General features: G+C 52.2%; 3 protein-coding genes; 1 reads left to right on the top strand and 2 right to left on the bottom strand.

The window, feature by feature from the left end:
- Positions 1–6,280: 6,280 nt before the first annotated feature.
- CHC_T00006582001 (hypothetical protein) lies at positions 6,281–7,429 on the top strand. The gene has a single exon (XM_005719287.1). It carries the CDS (start codon positions 6,281–6,283, stop codon positions 7,427–7,429), a length of 1,149 nt encoding a protein of 382 aa, XP_005719344.1.
- A 6,273-nt stretch (positions 7,430–13,702) lies between these two features.
- Positions 13,703–16,094, bottom strand: CHC_T00006583001 (hypothetical protein). XM_005719288.1 is given in 5 exon segments: positions 13,703–13,846; positions 13,847–13,852; positions 14,333–14,813; positions 14,993–15,490; positions 16,027–16,094. The coding sequence occupies 4 exon segments, from the start codon at positions 16,092–16,094 to the stop codon at positions 13,847–13,849; spliced, it is 1,053 nt and encodes a 350-aa protein (XP_005719345.1). The 3' UTR covers positions 13,703–13,846.
- Positions 16,095–16,160: 66 nt separating this feature from the next.
- Positions 16,161–17,509, bottom strand: CHC_T00006584001 (hypothetical protein). XM_005719289.1 is given in 2 exon segments: positions 16,161–16,885; positions 16,886–17,509. The coding sequence occupies 1 exon segment, from the start codon at positions 17,507–17,509 to the stop codon at positions 16,886–16,888; it is 624 nt and encodes a 207-aa protein (XP_005719346.1). The 3' UTR covers positions 16,161–16,885.
- Between the last annotated feature and the right edge of the window lie 139 nt (positions 17,510–17,648).

A 17,648-nucleotide genomic window follows, 5' to 3' on the forward strand; every position in this document is an offset into this window, starting at 1 on the left:
CTTACACGTCTGATCCCGAGCTGTTCTTTACTGCGTGCGTCTTACGCCTCTTGACATCTCGTGGCTGTAATGAATATGTACAGCTCGAAAGGCGTTCATTCACAACTGTACTGTAACCTGCCGCCCGCCGCCGGTCCACGACAATCCACAAGTACCCATGGATACCCTAATTACTGCTATGTCCGCCTACCCCGGCGCCGGTCCACGACAATCCACGAGTATCCATGGCTACCCTAATTACTGCTCTGTCTGCCCACCCCGCCGCTGGTCCACGACAATCCACGAGTACCCATGGCTACACGAATTACTGCTCTGGCCGCCCACCCCGTCTCCTTTACCCCTCCATCTCGCACCACTTCCCACGCCCTCACAACCCACCAACCTACCTTCCTGCTCAACTGCAAACCGCGCTGGGAATAGGTATGCACCTACCTCACACAGCACGACGTCTCTAATTCCAAGTGTCTTTGCTTCACATACGTGCATGGTGCGGGAGTCTGCGCCGGGGCCTGGACAGAAAGATACCACAAACTTCAATTTCAAGAGCCTACGGAACACGTCATCATGCATCTTGCACTCAACGGTTCAAACCATTGTCGAGCGAATGTGCCAGCTCGCTCCAAAATGTATGGCCAAGTATGGAGAAACTGAAGTTCGGTCAAGACTCTCCGCGATTGTAGAGCATCTGATGGATAACGGGACGGCAGACTACAGTGCAGAATGGTTGAAATGCTTGGAAGCAGGAGATCAAAGTGATAACACCATGATAAATGCTGCTTTATTGGCACTTACTCCCAAACCATCGGTAGCCCTTGCGTCATGTGAGCTTGGGTTCATATTACGTGCGCAGGCCAGCCACTACGCCCTCGCGTTAGAGAGAAATACTGTGGAGCTCGAACTGTACTGCTCCGGATATTAGGCTTTTGCAATACTCACTGAAGGGTTTCAATATATGCCTACTATCACAATCCCCATCAATCTTGGTAGTCATTGGGGAATGTGTGTTGTAGTCCCGGAACCAGAGTGCGGTCGCGCGAGGATATATAGGGGGACAGTTTGGGGTGGAAGTCGCCAACAGGTGCCCTACATCTACTGCGTGCGGTTTTGGTCCTTCTCTATCGAAAAGCTCCATGAGAGCCTTTGAGCTAACCCCACTTGCGGTCCGTGAGCAAGATAGTGGCGGTGACACTATGTTCAGGCTAGCCAACGAAATGTGGGACGGAGGCGAGCAAGTTGAGAAGGATGCAACAAGAGCTTAGGAGCTGTACGGGCGCGCGATTGAGGAGCACGGTCATGTCGGGGCGATGGTAGGTCTAGGCTGTCTACAATTAAATGACTTGAAAGGGGTGGATACGGACGCGATTCAGGCGGTAGAATTGTATGAGCTGGCCATCGGAAGAGGGCAGAATGTCAGAGCTACGTGCTACCGCGCGCGCCGAATGCCGGATGGAGAAGAAGGGGTGCGGCGGGACGCAAGGCAGGCTGTGAAGCTATTTGAGCGGGCGGTGGAACAGCACGGTGATGTTGAGGAGATGGTGGAGAATAGCGATATGATCGTGCGAGGCGCGGAGGGGTGCAGAGCAACGCGGCTCGTGCCGCGCGGTTTTACGAGCGCGCGATCGGGGTGCGGGAAGATCGCCACACTATGTTGAGCATGGCAGTCCTGCTGAGAGACGGCGGAAACGAAGTAGCGAGGGATGTGGCGCGGGCGTCGAGGATGTTCCAGGCAGCCTCGAGATTTTTCTTCGCTTCTTCGCGAATTTCGCTGCTCGTCTTCTCCAACTTCTCGTCGAGGTCAGTCTTGTCGGCGGCTATCCCCGTAGGGGATTCTTGATCTCCGGGGTCCGTGGCCGTATTGGCCTGGCTCCGGGTGCGAGGACCCCTCGGGATCCTCGACGCTCGTGCCGATTCGCTTCTACTCGCCCCGGGACCGACGTCCCCGGGTGCGCTTGTTGACATCGCTCGTACGAGCGGACCTACGCAGCAAAAAGGTTACAAACAAAAAGAAAATAAAAAAAGAGTCCGTTTCCCAGACCACTTCCTTGTCGTAGATAAAACAATTTCTAGGTCGGGAGACCACTTTTGTAGTGCAATGCGCCTGTCGGGCAGAGACCGCGGTCCGATGGTCCAGCAAAAACAACAACAGCAACAAAAAGAAGAACTGCCGATGGCACAGCGCTACGGAGTGTCCGACTCTCCCTTCTCCGTTTAAACAAGCTTGCGACTCGTAGTAGCTCGGATCCCTGATGGGGGGGGGGGCACAGAGAAATATCACGGCCCGGGATCGGTGTGGTAGAGACTTGCGAAGAGAACTGCTCGACGAGTGTGGGGTGGGGCGCGTACGTAGATACCCCAGTTCTACTGGGTTGTAAGGCCAATGCTCGTTGAGCTTCTTCGATACCTTGTAACGCGACAAGGCCTTCGACGGGGACGTCGCAACGCAGCCCGACGGGATGAAATGAAAGTAGCAGCGCTACGTCAACTGTGTCGCCCGATGGCTCGAAACACCTACACCGGTTCGGTCGCAACCGAGGCCGATGGCACCAACACTGGCTCGTAACACGACGGAGCCCTTCGAGGGAGACGTCGTTACAACGGTCTCCGTCGGAAAATGGGTCACAGTAGCAGCGCTACGTCAACTGTGTCGCCCGATGGCTCGAAACACCTACTCCGGTTCGGTCGCAACCAACACTGATGGTACCAACACTGGCTCGTAACACGACGGAGCCCTTCGAGGGAGACGTCGTTACAACGGTCTCCGTCGGAATATGGGTCACAGTAGCAGCGCTACGTCAACTGCGTCGCCCGATGGCTCGAAACACCTACACCGGTTCGGTCGCAACCAACACCGATGGTACCAACACAAAATAAGGGAAAAATAGGTAGAATTAGAGATAGAAAAAGATAGGGAAATAAAAGAAAGAGAAAAGGGAACCCCGAGCGATAGAGGATGCCGTAGGCTTAGGTAAAAGGGAGCGTCTTGGTAGAGACGGACTTCGACCAAGGCGACATTCAACTCCTGCAACTCGGGTTGGTTTATTGACTTGTTCGGTCAAAGGGATAAGTTATATAGAGCCCCGCCGGGGCGAGTACAGTAGCTCCCGGCTCTAGATTCTAGATCTAATTAGTAAATAAATTAAATAATTAAAATAATCGTGCGCTTCGTCGCACACGTGTGTCCCCCAAACCCGGCCTACAGTATCCAATTTTTTTCCTTTTTCACTTCCTTCCTCCCCCCTACCCGAGACGGGTATTGCACTACACGAACGACTCGACATCAGAAGTGAAGTACTCACTATCAGTCTCCGAATCCGCGACGATAGGACTTACTTGGTCAAACTCCAGACTCATTTTCACGGTTGTGTTTCCGATCACCATTGTAACAGACTAGTGACCTAGATCGATGCAGGCTTGAAGTTCTTCGAGAGTTGGATACCCGATTAAGATGTCAACTGGGGATCCTTCAAGAACCAAGAAGTTGAGTGAAGTAACAGCGCCGTTGAACGTGACAGGAAGTTCCTCGATGGAACACAGGCAGGTTGTCTTTTGTGAGTTGGCGACCGTAATCTTCATCGAGGTCGGCTTTGGAGACAGAGAGAGCTTCGATGCCACAGAAGCATTCATGACATTAGGGATAGCTCCTGAATCTAACAACGCTCTCATTTGTGTCCTGTAGACTTCTACCGAAACTACTTTCAGACGTTTCGGCAAAGTACCGATCGAAGCAGCTACGTGGCGTCTAGGGCGACTGTTGAACAAACGACGGATCTCTTTCTTGGCCTCGTCGCCATCTCCTCGAATAAGTTGACCGAATGTCAAACCAGAGGGGGCGTTTGCGAGGGAAGAAACCACATCGTACTTCCCCGAGTGCTCTTGGATGTCGTTCTTCTTACTCGTCCTCTTCTTTCTTGTTCGACGGCCGGGCTTAGGAGATTTCCTCATGTGGTTCGGAGTCCAGTACTTACGGGGGTTGAGAAGGGACGGGATTGGCTCGCCGCCACCATTCTTTCGCGTCTTGGCCACCGGCGCTCTATCGGCGTTTCTCTTGACTGATGCCACCAACTTGTCATCAGCAGGGAGCTCGTTGTGCGTCACAATACTCACCTAGTTTCCTGCGGAGCCAGTCGGTGTACCCGACACGGCAATATCCGTCTGGGTCTTCTTAGGGGAGTAAGCGTCGCTACCTCTCTTCTGTGGACCAACTCTAGCCCAACAGATTGTCTCCGAATGACCAAATTTTCCGCAGCGAGGGCATTTAGTGTCCCTATGCGGATTCGCATCGCATCTATTGGCGCCATGACCCGGTCGCTTGCAATAAGAACAAGTACGGTCGTGGGCGGGGCGGAATGCTGTTGCGTCATCCCTCGACTGATTCTTCTGGATAATAAGGGAAATATCGGCTAATCGATCAGCTAAAGCGTCAACCTTCGTCTCGAGTGGAGACAAATAGCTTTGGAACGCATCATGACCCTTTTTGACCCACCTTGCCCTCTCGGCTCATACATACATTGCGAGCTCTCTGACCCCTGGTAGCGCGAATTGCTCAAGGAGTTCGCCGCCGCCTGAAAGGTGCAGCGACCAGACCAGAAGTTCATGATTGCATCGAATAGGGCCTTGTAGGTCTTCGCACCTCGATAGATGGCAAACTGGGCCAACTCGAGATGTTCCATCACGGCGTTGCGAAGCAGTCCGAACTTCGCATCGTCGTTGAATCCGGCCTTCTTGTAGAGACGGTCTGAGTTTCGAAGGGACCCACTGAGATCCCCGAAAGAAAGGCAAGCGGCCATCGCATCCCGAATCACATCTTCAGGTGATTCAACCGGGGCGAACCTTTCGACCAAGGCCTTCTTGACCTTCTGGTACTCGGAGCCATCTGCACTGATATCTCCGTTCTTGACAAAAGTTTCATAAAAGAAGTCGAATGCATCTCCCTCCAGGTAGCGAATGAGTTCAGATGCCTTTTCTGCGTCCGACTTGCCAGAGGTGGCAAAATTTTCGAACACGAAGAAGAACTTGTGGGCGTCGGCCGGCTCCGACCCGTCGAACTGTGAGAGGGAGCCGTCTTCTTTACCACCTCTCCACAAGAGTACCATGTTGGCGGTGAAGGAGGAAGGCCGCGCGCGTAGGGGAGCGAGATGTTTTTTTCAGAAGCGAGAAAAGTTTATTGCAAGGGGAGGGTCGGTCGAGGTGTTGTTGTGTTCTGCCCCTGTTGCGGTGTGTCGCCGCGCGCCCCTTCCTCTTATAGAGGGGCCGCTAACATCTTCCACTCCACAGGACCGCTGCTCTTCAAAGGGAGATTGTCCACGTGTACTCCTGGCGTACACGTGAACCAATAAAATCACCCTTTTGAAGGCTTTGGTCCCGGGCCACTCCTGGGTACTGTAACCTGTACAGTACCCAAAATCTCCCTCACAGTTGTATAGGCGTTTTGAGAAGTTGCTTGGATGCAACTTCTCATAACTGCCGTGCTTATGCTGTAGCCTACAGCATAGACACGGCAGTACTGCACTGCCTCTATACTGCGTGATCTAGGCAGACCTGTGACTTTTCTCGTTCGTTGACAACCTGATACAACGGAATCTGTATAATGCGTTTGAATATTGTACGGTCGATTATGAGGCTCACAGAGTATGCCAGACCAAGTTTTTATCACGAGAAGATCGCTGACGTAGGCAGTAGCAAGTCAGTTCGTCGCCTGATTTCTTTGAATAGGAAGCAGCCTTTTCTTTTTGTTTTCCCCACGAGCCCTGTTGGGGTGAAAACGGGATGGGTCGTCCCCGTGTCTTACCCGTGTGTGTTTTCTGTCATGTGTCTTCCCTTGGCCGTACAGGACGACCGAAAACCACCGCATTTATACTCTTTTTGCGCACGGTCTACAATTACTAACTTAAACTTCCAACTACTTACACCGGTCCCAACCACGTATCACACAAGCCCCCACTGAGGCGGGGCCACGGGCCCCGGCCACTCAGATTTTGCCTTTGATTGTGATTTTTCTCCACCCTCCAGCCTATATCAACACAGACCTGGGGCTCGGACCCCCTTTCCTTCTTGTGGTATCTGCCGTCACTCTTCGTTCGCCTTTCTCGCTCCATCCCAGCCTCGTATTAGCTCTTCCGGCCTCCTGCTTCCTGCGCTCCTTAGCCCTCGCGGCTCTTCCGCGTTGCCTCCTTGGTCCTCGTCGTAGCTTAGACCTCCAGTTGCCCACCAAATCGAGAGGCACGCAGGTGGGGTTTCAGTCACCGCATGCCCTCTTTGGCCCCCCTCATAGCGTAATACGATGGCGAGGACCAAGCAGACAGCGGCGAATAGCACGGGAGGTAAGCGTCCGCGGAAGCAGCTCGCTCTGAAAGTTGCACGCTTCGCCAACCGCGGCCACTTAATGTTCGAGCTCTCATCTCGAACAGATGTAACCAAGGTTTCCAAGACGGGCTCCATATTCCACATTTGGGTGGCCAGCGGGCATCGCCGTTGCGACGTAACAGAACAAGAGTTGAAAAGCCTTCTTGGAGATCATATTACCGCTCTGCTCCACCGCAAGCAAGATGAAGAGGTTTCTCTCGAAGAGATATTGCGTCTTGGTCTCACAGAGTCGTTGTCGGACACAAACCAGTACTGTATTAGAGGCGACGGTGAGTGGAATATTGAGTCCATCTATCTCGACGTTGACGACACGTACTATGACGTCGACGCCACAACCAACCTTCCTCACCGTATTTTGCTCTACACTCTAGCAATTTCCGGAACCGGGAATAGTACAACTCACAAGATTTTTGACGATCCCTTCCAGTTTGGTGGGAGAGATCGAATTAGTGGCTTCTTAAGTATTGACCGTTTTTGCACAGATCAAAAGGGTAAGAGTCTGAAGATGATCCATGGTTGTTCCAGGGCGGTCAATCCTCGGACTAAGATCTACCGCGTTTCCACACACGGGACCGTGCGGTTCCAAGATAATAGTGACATGTGCATCCCTGCCGCCGTCTGCAACGATCTCCAACTACTAGGGTCCCCGAACCTTGCCGTCAAGTACTGGGATCTTTTAGTCCGTAACAGCCTCCTCTTTGAGAAGACCGGCTCTCCGTCACGTCGAATCCAAGATTTCCATGACGCTGCAAAACACCTTAATCAAGATGAAGTCACTCTCCGCGGGTCGGGTCTTCGTAGTCCATCTCTCGGACTCCTCCTGAGGCTCGACCCGGGTGTCTATGTCGCGACTTTAGAAGGCTTGCCCCACATAATGCATAGCATCTGCGTCTCGACCATACATTCCATTGTACTTGATTGTATGGAGGGGTTTCCGCTTCGGTTCTGCGCCGGCGCGGTCAAGGCATGCGTTGGAGCCGACGGGATCTTCGTTGGCGTCTCTGAACTGCGCCAAATTCTCGTTGTCACCCTTCCAAGAAGAAACGGAGCAGAATTGGAAGCGTGAGCAGCCGCAGAGCACACAAAAAAGCCGCGATTCGGGGTTTGGGAAGTTCCATTCAGCATTAGAGGACATTGGTGCTTCCCATTGTCTCCATGACCCACTCTCTATCTTCTCGTAGCAAGTAATCAGCACTTAATATGCATTTCACTATCTTTCAATTCAAAGCGTAAAAATCCCTAGTCATTTGTCTCACTGGAGGTGCAACAGTTGCCTCTTGTAGAGGACCAGCCTTCTGCCATGTATCTCCCTTCTCGAGTAACGTTGATGCGGCGACACTAAGGTGTACCGCGGATGGCGCGTACGAGCAAGTCGGCATGGGCCATAGAACTTCGACAAGGCGATAGGCCATTTCTGCATGGGCCCAAGGGCGGCCCCTTTTGCGACCAACACTTCGTCGCCCGCATTGAAAGTTGCTTCGCGACCGTCTGTTAATGTCGTTGCTGCTCTGCGCCCGATTATTTTTGTTGCTGGCCTCGCCCTGGCTTGCAAGAGTTCCATTTTCCGGTGGCGGATCTCGGAGACTCCGAAGAGATGCTCCTGGTCTCCAGGCGCCATCCTGGGCAACACCCCATAATGCAGCTCGAATGGGGACAGTCCCACCGCCATCCTCCTTTGACAGAATCGACTGAACAGACATCGAGCATCGTCCCACTCAACAATTGCAGGCGAGGCACTGAGAATCATCTTACAGATTGCTCTCTTCAATGTGCCGACCATCCGCTCTGCCCGTCCGTTCGAAATAGGCACATAGGCGAGCACTGTCTTCCACTTAATCCCGTTTCGTGCCATGAAGGCATTCAGGACCGACGCCGTGAAACAAGTAGCGTTGTCCGAGACAAAGACACGTGGTAACCCAAAACAGTGGATTATCTCTTCTTTCACGAACTTCAGCACCTCCTCTGCCGTCGAGGTGACGGTGGCCTTCGCAATTGGCCAGCCAGTCAGGTGCTCCACGGCAATAAGGTTGTACCTCCCTCCAGAGGGCATACGAGGCAATGGTTCCGCAAAATAGATAGAGTATGTATCAAATAACGAAGTCATGGGAAATCGAAGGGTGGTCTTGTACTTCGGAATTGGTGTGGCTTTCTGACAACCGTCACAACCCCGAACGTAGTCGTGCACGTCTCGGTGGACGGCAGGCCACCAATATCGGTCCAAGACGAATCTCTTCGTCGGTTGCAGATCCCAATGACCTATTTCGTCGTGAAAGGCTCTAACGACCCTTCTGCGAGCCCCTATAGGCGAGATAGCGCGTAATCCATTGTTGGTCCTACGGAACAGTTGTCCATTACAGGCCATGAAACGTTTGGCGCTTCGGCGGTTGAGCCGACGTCGACGAACATCCACTTCCCTCATATCAATACCCGCGAGGTACCTTGAAATGTCAATAAGATGGAGTTCCCACTCCATTTGCGCCTCTAGAGGATCCGAAACACTGCAGACAAGATCTCCCTCGTCGTCAGAGTCGACTCCATCCTCGCCCTTGGCTTTCAGGCGGGACAGGAAGTCAGCTGCACCGTTCTTTCCTCCCGGGCGGTACTTAATTTCGAATTCGTATTCTGCTAGGAAGTCCATCCACCTTGCCAACCTCCCGTGAATGTCTCTCTTCTTAAAGGTATACTTCAGGGCTTGGTGATATGTTATTAGCGTGAAGTTCTGTGTTGAAAGCAGGTAAACTTATAACTTCTTCAAAGCGAAGATCACAGCCAGGGCCTCTCGCTCACAGGCGGAATACTTCCTCTCGGCTGACGTCATCGTGCGACTTGCGTACTGGATCGGGTGGACTTTTCTGTCCTCTTTTCGTTGGGCCATAACAGCTCCGACTGCGACCGAGGATGCATCAGTCTCCAAGACAAAAGGTTGTTCGAAGTCCGGAAACGCCAAGACTGGCGGGGAGTTCAACTTGAGCTTAAGCTTCTCGAATGCCTCCTGTATCTCCACCGTCCACTTAAAAGTCCGTTTAGTAGACGTGGCCTCATGTAACGGAGCAGAGATCTCGGCGAACTTAGGTATGAGGCGGCGGTAGTATCCCGCCAGACCAAGGAAGCTACAAAGCCCTGTGGCATTGGACGGCTCCTTCTCCCTCTTAGTGGCGCTGACCTTCTCGGGGTCCACTTTGACGCCATCTCCGGTGACTACGTGTCCAAGCAGTCGCGTTTGGGACTGTGCGAAGCTGCATTTTGAGATCTTAAGCTTCAGCCCGCTCGTAGCAATCACCTTGAAGACTTCACGTAAGTGTGAAGTGTGCTCTTCAACGGACGTCGAGAAGACGACTACGTCGTCTAAGTAAACTCTCACGAAGCTAAGCCTTGGAAAAGCTGGTTCATCATCCTTTGGAATGTAGAGGGGGCGTTCATAAACCCGAACGGAATCACCTCGAACTGAAATGTCCCAAAACGGCAGACGAAAGTCGTCTTCTCTTTGCAGTTCTCAGCCATCCGGACTTGCTAATACCCCGAGAACAAGTCAAGCGTTGTGAAGACCGAGCTCCCCTCTAAATCATCGAAGATCTCCTCGAGCTTTGGCAAGGGCCAACGATCGGCTTTCATTTTGCGATTGAGGGTGCGGTAATCTACACAAAACCTGGATTTTCTGTCTTTCTTCGATGCGATAACGATAGGAAAGGACCAGGCCGAAATGGCGGGGGTTGTTATTCCCGCCTCCAACATCTTACGAAGCTCCTCACGTACCACTTCATTGTGGCGTGGCGGAAGCGTACGTGGAGCGTGCGTAATGGGGCTTGGATCTTCTAGCTCAAATGAGTGAGACACCGGAACATCTGCCGGTCTTAAATCGTCGAGTGACCAAGCTAATATCCCTGAGTTCTGGATAGAATTCAGAATGCTTTCCCTGGCTTCGAAAGCCAGGTGGCGCAATTTCTTTCGGAGAAGGGCTACTTGAAGCCGTTCCGGGCCTTCTTCGTCTACTCTGCCATCTCCTTTCGCGTTTTCCGAGTCGGACTTTAGGCCCTCTTTCACTAGATCAGGAAGACCATCCAATTCATCTTCGACTCCATCCGGTAGCTTGGTGAGTCCCAAATCAGGTTCAAATGGTTGCTGGTCAAGAGTCGCCAAGACAAATTCATTGTCGCTTGTCGTAGACGAGCCAGGTACAGCCTCAGAGTCGGAGGTGAAATCCTCACTATCAGTTGAGGCTGCACTCCGTGAAAAGTGTTCCACATCCATGTTGAGGCCTAGTCTGGTGGTATCATCACCTAATGTCATCTGCACATGTTGATTACCAAGATCGATGCATGCCTGTAGTCCCTCAAGGGTCGGAAGCCCTATGATCAGGTCGAACGGCGATCCTTTCACGACTAGGAAGTCCAACTTCACGACAAGTTCACCAGACGATGTTGGTATCTGATGAAGCCATCCCAGGCAGGGCGCATTGGCACCATTTGCCACCATGATATGCTTCTCAGTCGGTTGTGGGGAGAGGCAAAGCTTAGACGCCAACTTTGGCGAGATTATGTTTGGTACGGCCCCAGAATCTAACAGGCCTTGAGCTTCCGTCCCATAAACCTTCACAGTTACCAGCCGCAGCCTTCGAGACTTTGTATCGGCGTGACCTGCGAAAGCACGACCACGGACTCTTTATTTCGCAAACAAGCGGCCTATCTTCTTCTTCGCCACTTCCGCATTGCCGCGAACAAGCTCTCCGAAAGTGAGCCCGGAAGATGCGTTTGAAAGCTCCGAAACGACATTATACTTCCTCACATACTCCTGGAGGGATGTTTTTCTGGTCACTTTCTTCGCTTTCTTCCTCTGGTGGGACCTCCTTGGCCCCGCCTGAAGTGGTAGAGCCCTCTTTTGCATCTCGAATGGTACAGGCGGGTTCAGAAGCCTCGGAATGGACATCTCCTCCCGCATTTTGTGCTGCTTGGGAAGAGGTTCCCCGTCTGCGTTTCTCTTAGTGACGGCCATGACTTCTCCGTCGTTCGCCTCGTCAATATAGGTGACCTGGGCATTCCCTGCACCTTCTATCGCAGGTGCTGTGGACTGAGTCGTGGCTCCTGCCCTCGGCAGTGCCGTTCTAAGCCTGGTCCAGCACGTCTCCTTTTCATGACCAAGCTTCTCACAATTCGAACAACGAGTGTCTCGGCGCAGATTAGAAGGGCATCGGCTGGCTCCACGCCCCGGTTCCCTGCAGAATGAGCAGGTTCGGACCTGGATACCTTGATCTGCTGTCTGATTCTTCTTTACCAACAAAGAAAGTTTTGCTAGCCGTTCTGCTAGCACGTCCACTTTCTTTTCGATCTTGTCCGGTTCCTGACGTCTTTCCGGTCTCTGTAGAATGCGCTTAGGCGCCGGAGGCTGAGGTTGCCTAGCATTGTGTGCAGCCATAAAGGTTTTGCGGCCAGACACGAAGTCCTTAACGGCCTTCTTCAGCGCCCCGTACGAGGTAGGTGCCCCATACAAGACGAATTGTGACACGTCGGTGTGCTCCATGACTGCATTCCGGAGTAGTCCGAACTTGGCTTCAGGGTTGAACGCTGCTTTATTGAAGCGGCAATCCATCACGTTTAACGACGCGAGCACGTCGTTGCCGTCCAACCTACTCGCGACTGCGAGCCTGATGTTTTCTTCCGGTTCAGGGACTGACTCGAAACGGTCGAGCAATGCCTTCTTGACGGCTTGGTAGTCGCTGGCCGCCTCGTTCAGTCTACCGTCTTGGCTGTACGTGTCATAGTAGAAGTCGAATGCCTCCCCTTGCAGGTAGCACAGTAGCTCTCCGGCTTTGTCTTCGTCGGACTTGCCTTTCATTACGACGTTTTCGTAGACAAAGAAGAACTTGGCGACATCCGCCTCGTGCTTACCATCGAACACTAGGGAAGCGGGACCCGCCTGACTGTTGGCGTCGGCACTCCACAAGAGTACCATGTTGGGGCGAAAACGGGGTACGTCGTCCCGTGTCTTACCCGTGTGTGTTTTTTTGTGATGTCTCTGCCCTCGGCGGTGCAGGAAGACCGAAAAACACCGCATTTATACTCTTTTTGCGTACGGTCTACAATTACAAACTTAAACTTCCAATTACTTACACCAGTCCCAACCACGTATCACAGACTTCGCGAAAACAACCACGCACACAGAAGAGGAGTGAGATTGAGAAGCGCTGTCGCGCGTGGAGACTGCTGCACCCCAACCGAGCACGGAAGATCGGACTTCCAATCAAATTGAAAAAAAGAAAAGTCCTCCTGTTTTGGATGCTGGGGTTGTTGCGTCTGTATACACTTGTGTATGCGGGTGAAACTGTCCAGGGAGTATCGAGTGACATGCCGACACCTGGCATTCGACCGAGCGTGCATTGTCCTACATATCGCCGACGGCCGGGTGAGAGTCTCATGACTTCTCGGCTATGTCTATTTCTCTTTTGCCCACCCATCCCCGTCAGGACGCCCTTCCCTGTTCTTTCCTCACATGTCTATTCTCTGATATTGTTCTTTCTTTGTTTAATTTTCGATAGATAGTCAAGAGTACTCTCGCTACCGCTGATATCTTGGGTGCGTGAGAGCTCCAACCGTAAACGACCATCTATCTTCACGCGTCAATGTACACTGTGTGTATAGGGGAAACTCCACGGGAAATAGCACGCGTTTGTAAGCACTTACTGACAGCCGGGCGTCTCGCTGTACCCGCCTCGCCGCCGACCCATAAGTAGTAGAAGCGAGCTGTTCTATCCCGCTACCTCTCCTCCCTATGTCTGTTTCTCTCCCACCCATCCCCGGCACTGCCGCCCTCGTGTCGTGTCTCCTTTTTCATCATGTCTTTTTCTCTTTCTTTGTTTTCCTTTTGATTCTTTCGTCCTTTTTAATGTTTGATTCGTCCTGTTCTACTGTAGCGCTACTGTAGCATGTTGGATCCTGTTTAGCTGATGTCCCACTGACCATTCAACCATCGTAAAACTACGAATAGTTTCACTTCTATACGTAGAAAGCCGTGAGCAATCGATTGAGATATTTTTTATTTAATTTCAACCACGTCGTTCTGAGATACGGCGCATTGTCTGGCGCCGTTACGCGGCAGCGCTGCACCCTGGCCCGTGTCAGAGATGTTTTTTCGAAATCTTTTGCATGTCCGATTTTTTTGTCACTGTCCGACAACATCGGCACCCCCCCCCCTTTACTGCTGATGCAAGCGGATCGGCGCTCGAAAACGGGCTGCACTTGCTTTCCATGATACACGATACCCTTCGAAGGGTACGAGAAAATGGTTTGAAAGTTATTCTTCACAGCACGATGCAGTTCGATGGCGAGGAAGGCAGTCCTTCCTGGTACAGTCGACCCTACGCATTAGTGCCGCCCTGTGTAAGGACTAATAATACGGCACTAATTCGGAGCGGCACAATCAGAAAGCAGAATCACTACCCGGCCAGAACTCTGTTGTTAGAGTCTGCTGTTGTTGCCTTTGACCCTGTCTCTCATGCCTAGTGTCTAGGTGACAAATGACCTCATATGAGGCCATTTGACCTCATATGAGGTCACTTTTCAACTTATTTTTTCTCTACTTGCGCTAGCCCAACAAGATGGAAAAAGATACTCTCGCCACCGCAGTTCACTTCTTCGTTGCGGAAGGGCGGAGTTTGGTGAGATCTGCACCTCTTTTCCAGCCATTTTTAAAATTCCCAAAAAAGGAGCCTTTTTGACCAACCTCAAAACGTTTTATGTTGATTTCTTCGAAACCAAAACGCCTGTTTAAAAAGCCAACTCATCATGGAAACTTCATTTGATTCTTAGTCTCTCTGTGCATTGGAAACTGTCATCCCAATGTTTTGCAAGATGTTAATGCCGAGGGCAAATACGTTAAAGAAATGGTGTCCAAACTGACTTTTTAAAGTTTCGATTTAATTTATATATTTTTTGCAAAAAAAACTGGCCTCATATGAGGTCAAATCTCTCGTCTAGACACTAGCTTCTAGAAAAGCTCGTTTTGCGGACCTCAAGTGCGATAAGGCATTGCTCACATCGCACTCCACACCCAGACTCTCCAAAGACCCAAACAACCTTGCTAGCACTACAGCACTCGGTACGGCCCGCCTCTCTGTAATTTCACACTCGTCTTCTGCCACACAATCATCCATCATAGCATCACTGGCAGACTGATTCTGTAGCTCTCCGCCATAATGTATTGAATCGCAAGCATCACTAATAGAAGCTTCTGCCACAAGCTCATTAGTCTCGATCTCAATCCATTCCTCCACATCTTTCCTGCAGAATTCTGCAGTTTCTGCAAGGCCGTCTTCTGGCACCAGGCTCAGTCGGGAGAGAAACCCTACTATACCATCCACCATAGATTTATCAATTTCTGTTTCATTTCGACCAACTATCCGACCTGCAGCAGATGCCCAACCTCGATTTTCTGTGCAATCGTAAGGCGCGTGCGCTTCGCTTTGGCGATCTTTTCAGGATTCATGTTAGGGTCTTTGAGTGAGGTGCCATCACTTCACCAATAGAGCTGAGGCGCATGAGGAGTGGCCGATGACGACGTCGTGCAGGACACGTGGCAGAACCTGTGTCTGCCGGTTTTGGCGGCACTAATTCGAGGGTGGCAATAATGAAAGCGGCACTATTGCGCGTCCCCCCCCTGTATCAAGTATCCGCCTAAGGCAGCACTATTCCTCCCTGCTCTGAAGAGAATGAGCCCGTTGACCAGTTGCTGAGCAACCCCTGCGATTGATCTCTCTAAGAGTCCTCGCTTCGAATCGGCATTGCGTCTGGTTTGCTGTGGGTATGACGTGACAACGTGTCGGAACCCCAGGTGTGAAGGCATTGTCTCGTATCCAAACTCCCTTCGATTCGGCGTTGCGTCTTGACTGGTGTGTTTGTATTGCAGACCCTGTGCTGAGACCCCCAAGAATGGGGTGCATATCGCGTATGACCCAAAAAATATACATCTACAACCAGGGAGAACGCGCCCAAGAATAGTGCCAATGCAATTATCTCTCGCGTACCGGACCACATAGCGGATCTGGTACAGTACACCCATCTCCAGAGAATGTAAACCTCCAGGAGGACAGCGTGAGTATTGTTTGTGGGCCCGTGTGAAAAACAAAAACAAAAGGCTGCTTGCTATTCGAAGAAATCAGGCGATGAATTGATCTAGGCAGATCACGCAATATGGAAGCAGTGCAGTACTGCCGTGCCTATGCTGTAGGCTACAGCATGGGCACGGCAGTTTTAGGAAGTTGCATCCAAGCAACTTCCCAAAACGCGTATAAAACCGTTGCGCTAGAGAAGCGAAATCTCCCCACTCATCCCTCTTCCCTGCAACAGCATATCATCTCCAACAGCAAACCGTTTCTCACTTCAGCAAATTCTTTCCCTCTGCACTATGAAGTTCTCTCTCGCCATCTGCCTCCTTGTCTGTCTTCTGGCCGTAGTTGCGGCTGTTCCGGCGAAGCCTCGCCTTCCCAAGCTTGGAGAGGCTATCCGCCAGGACGATGAAGACTTCTTTCGGTGTAAGTGTTCTATCATCCAGGAAATGTTTTTGGGGGACAAGGGAAATCTGCAACTCACACCAGAAACTCGCGACTTTGTGCCCGCTGCCTCGTCTTGAATTTGTTTCACTTCTTGTTCTTTGCTTTCATTAGGTTATGATAACGTGCGCCAGGGATACGAATTCTGCTGTTTTGAGGGGTGGCCCCCGGGCTTCCCTCCCTGCGAAGCCATAGACATATCGTTTTAGGTCTACTCTCGTCATCTCGGAAGTTGCCGCTGACCTCTTCCTTTCTTAAGTTTCTTTGAAAAGCATTTAGTCACCCGACATTACGCAGCGCACGAACCAGAGAGATCTCGTAAACAAAATTAGAATTTGCGGCCGTTGTGCCCACCTCCCTTTCTGAGATTCATTCGTACACGCCACTCAGTGGAGTAGTGCTCTTGATGCATTGTCGTTCAGACTTGGTGCAATATGGACACATGCTGGTGCAACAGCTCTTGCGAAAGTTTCTCAGTAGACACATTTCCATGTTTGCCACTAGAGTGCTGAGAGAACAGTGCCTGTCGACATGTAGTATTCATCAGTATGCATATGCCTCCACGACTTGTAGAGGATTGGATCCTAAGTTGCAAACGGTCCTGAACGAGGAGAGCACTAGTGTCAGGTGGCACCGACATTCTGTGAAGCGATGTATCCCCGTGTAGTCCTCTGATCTCTTTCTACCAGCCAAACGTAGTGTAAGCGGTGGTCGGAGCCTTTAGTTAGGGTCCTGCGCTGTTCTCTAAACCATTGAGGCAGTGGCACGTGGACAATGTCCCGGCGATGCCTTCACACTGTCCGCAGAAATGCTTCTCTCTGGCTGTTTCCGCTCTAGTTACTCCAGCACCCCATTTGCATGCAAATTTTGCTTATCTTGACTTCCATCTCGGCTTTCCCTCTCCCCGCCCAACCCCCTCTCCAGCGCTCCCCATCATCTGCCACCATGACCTCCCCAACCCCAGCCTTTCTGCCCGTTCCCAGTTTACCCCTCCTCCGCCCTCTTCGCCCTCTTCGCCCTCTTTGCCCTCTTCGCCGCGTCCGATCCCACGTAACCGCCTGCACCCCCTCCACTACCCCGCTCTCTCGCGCCTTGTCCCAGATCCACTCCTACCGCAACGCTTCCGAACCCACTCCCGACTCTCGCGCCTTCGCCATCCGCCTCATCAACGACGTCGCCACCTCTCCCCTGACTTCTGAACAGCCCCCCACTTCCCCCAATTTCAGCTCCCTCTTTCAAGCTCTTCGCTCCGCTTCCCTTCTCACCGCCTTCTCCGCCTACCGCCCCAAAGCCGGTGACCCACCTTCCCTCCGCAAAGCAGTCTCCCCTGACCGCCTCGCCGCCCAGGCAGGTCTTCCCATCTCCGCCCTCTCGCCAAAGCGCTCCACCCTCATTGCATGGCAGGCTGCCGGTGTCGTCGCCGTCGTCGCCGTCGTCCAGCTCTCGCGTCTCTTGGCGCTCGAGCATCTCGCGAAACCAGCCGTGCTCGCTGCTGGCGCTTTTCTGCTCACGGACCAGCTTGCGCTTCGTGGTGCCACTTTCGAAGCTGTGTATAGAACCCTTTTCCCGGCATACGCGGAAAAGGTCCTCAAGCATGAGGCCGGCCATTTTCTAGCCGCATATCTGCACGGACTCGCGGTGCGAGGGTACGTCCTTTCGGCCGGAGAAGCGCTGCGTGCGGGCATTCCAGGGCAAGCAGGGACTCTATTCGAGGATGAGGGCTTGTACGAGGAGCTGAGGAGCGGAA

This window comes from Chondrus crispus, genomic scaffold, assembly GCF_000350225.1.
Source record: "Chondrus crispus Stackhouse genomic scaffold, scaffold_46, whole genome shotgun sequence".
NCBI classification, from domain to species: Eukaryota; Rhodophyta; class Florideophyceae; order Gigartinales; family Gigartinaceae; genus Chondrus; species Chondrus crispus.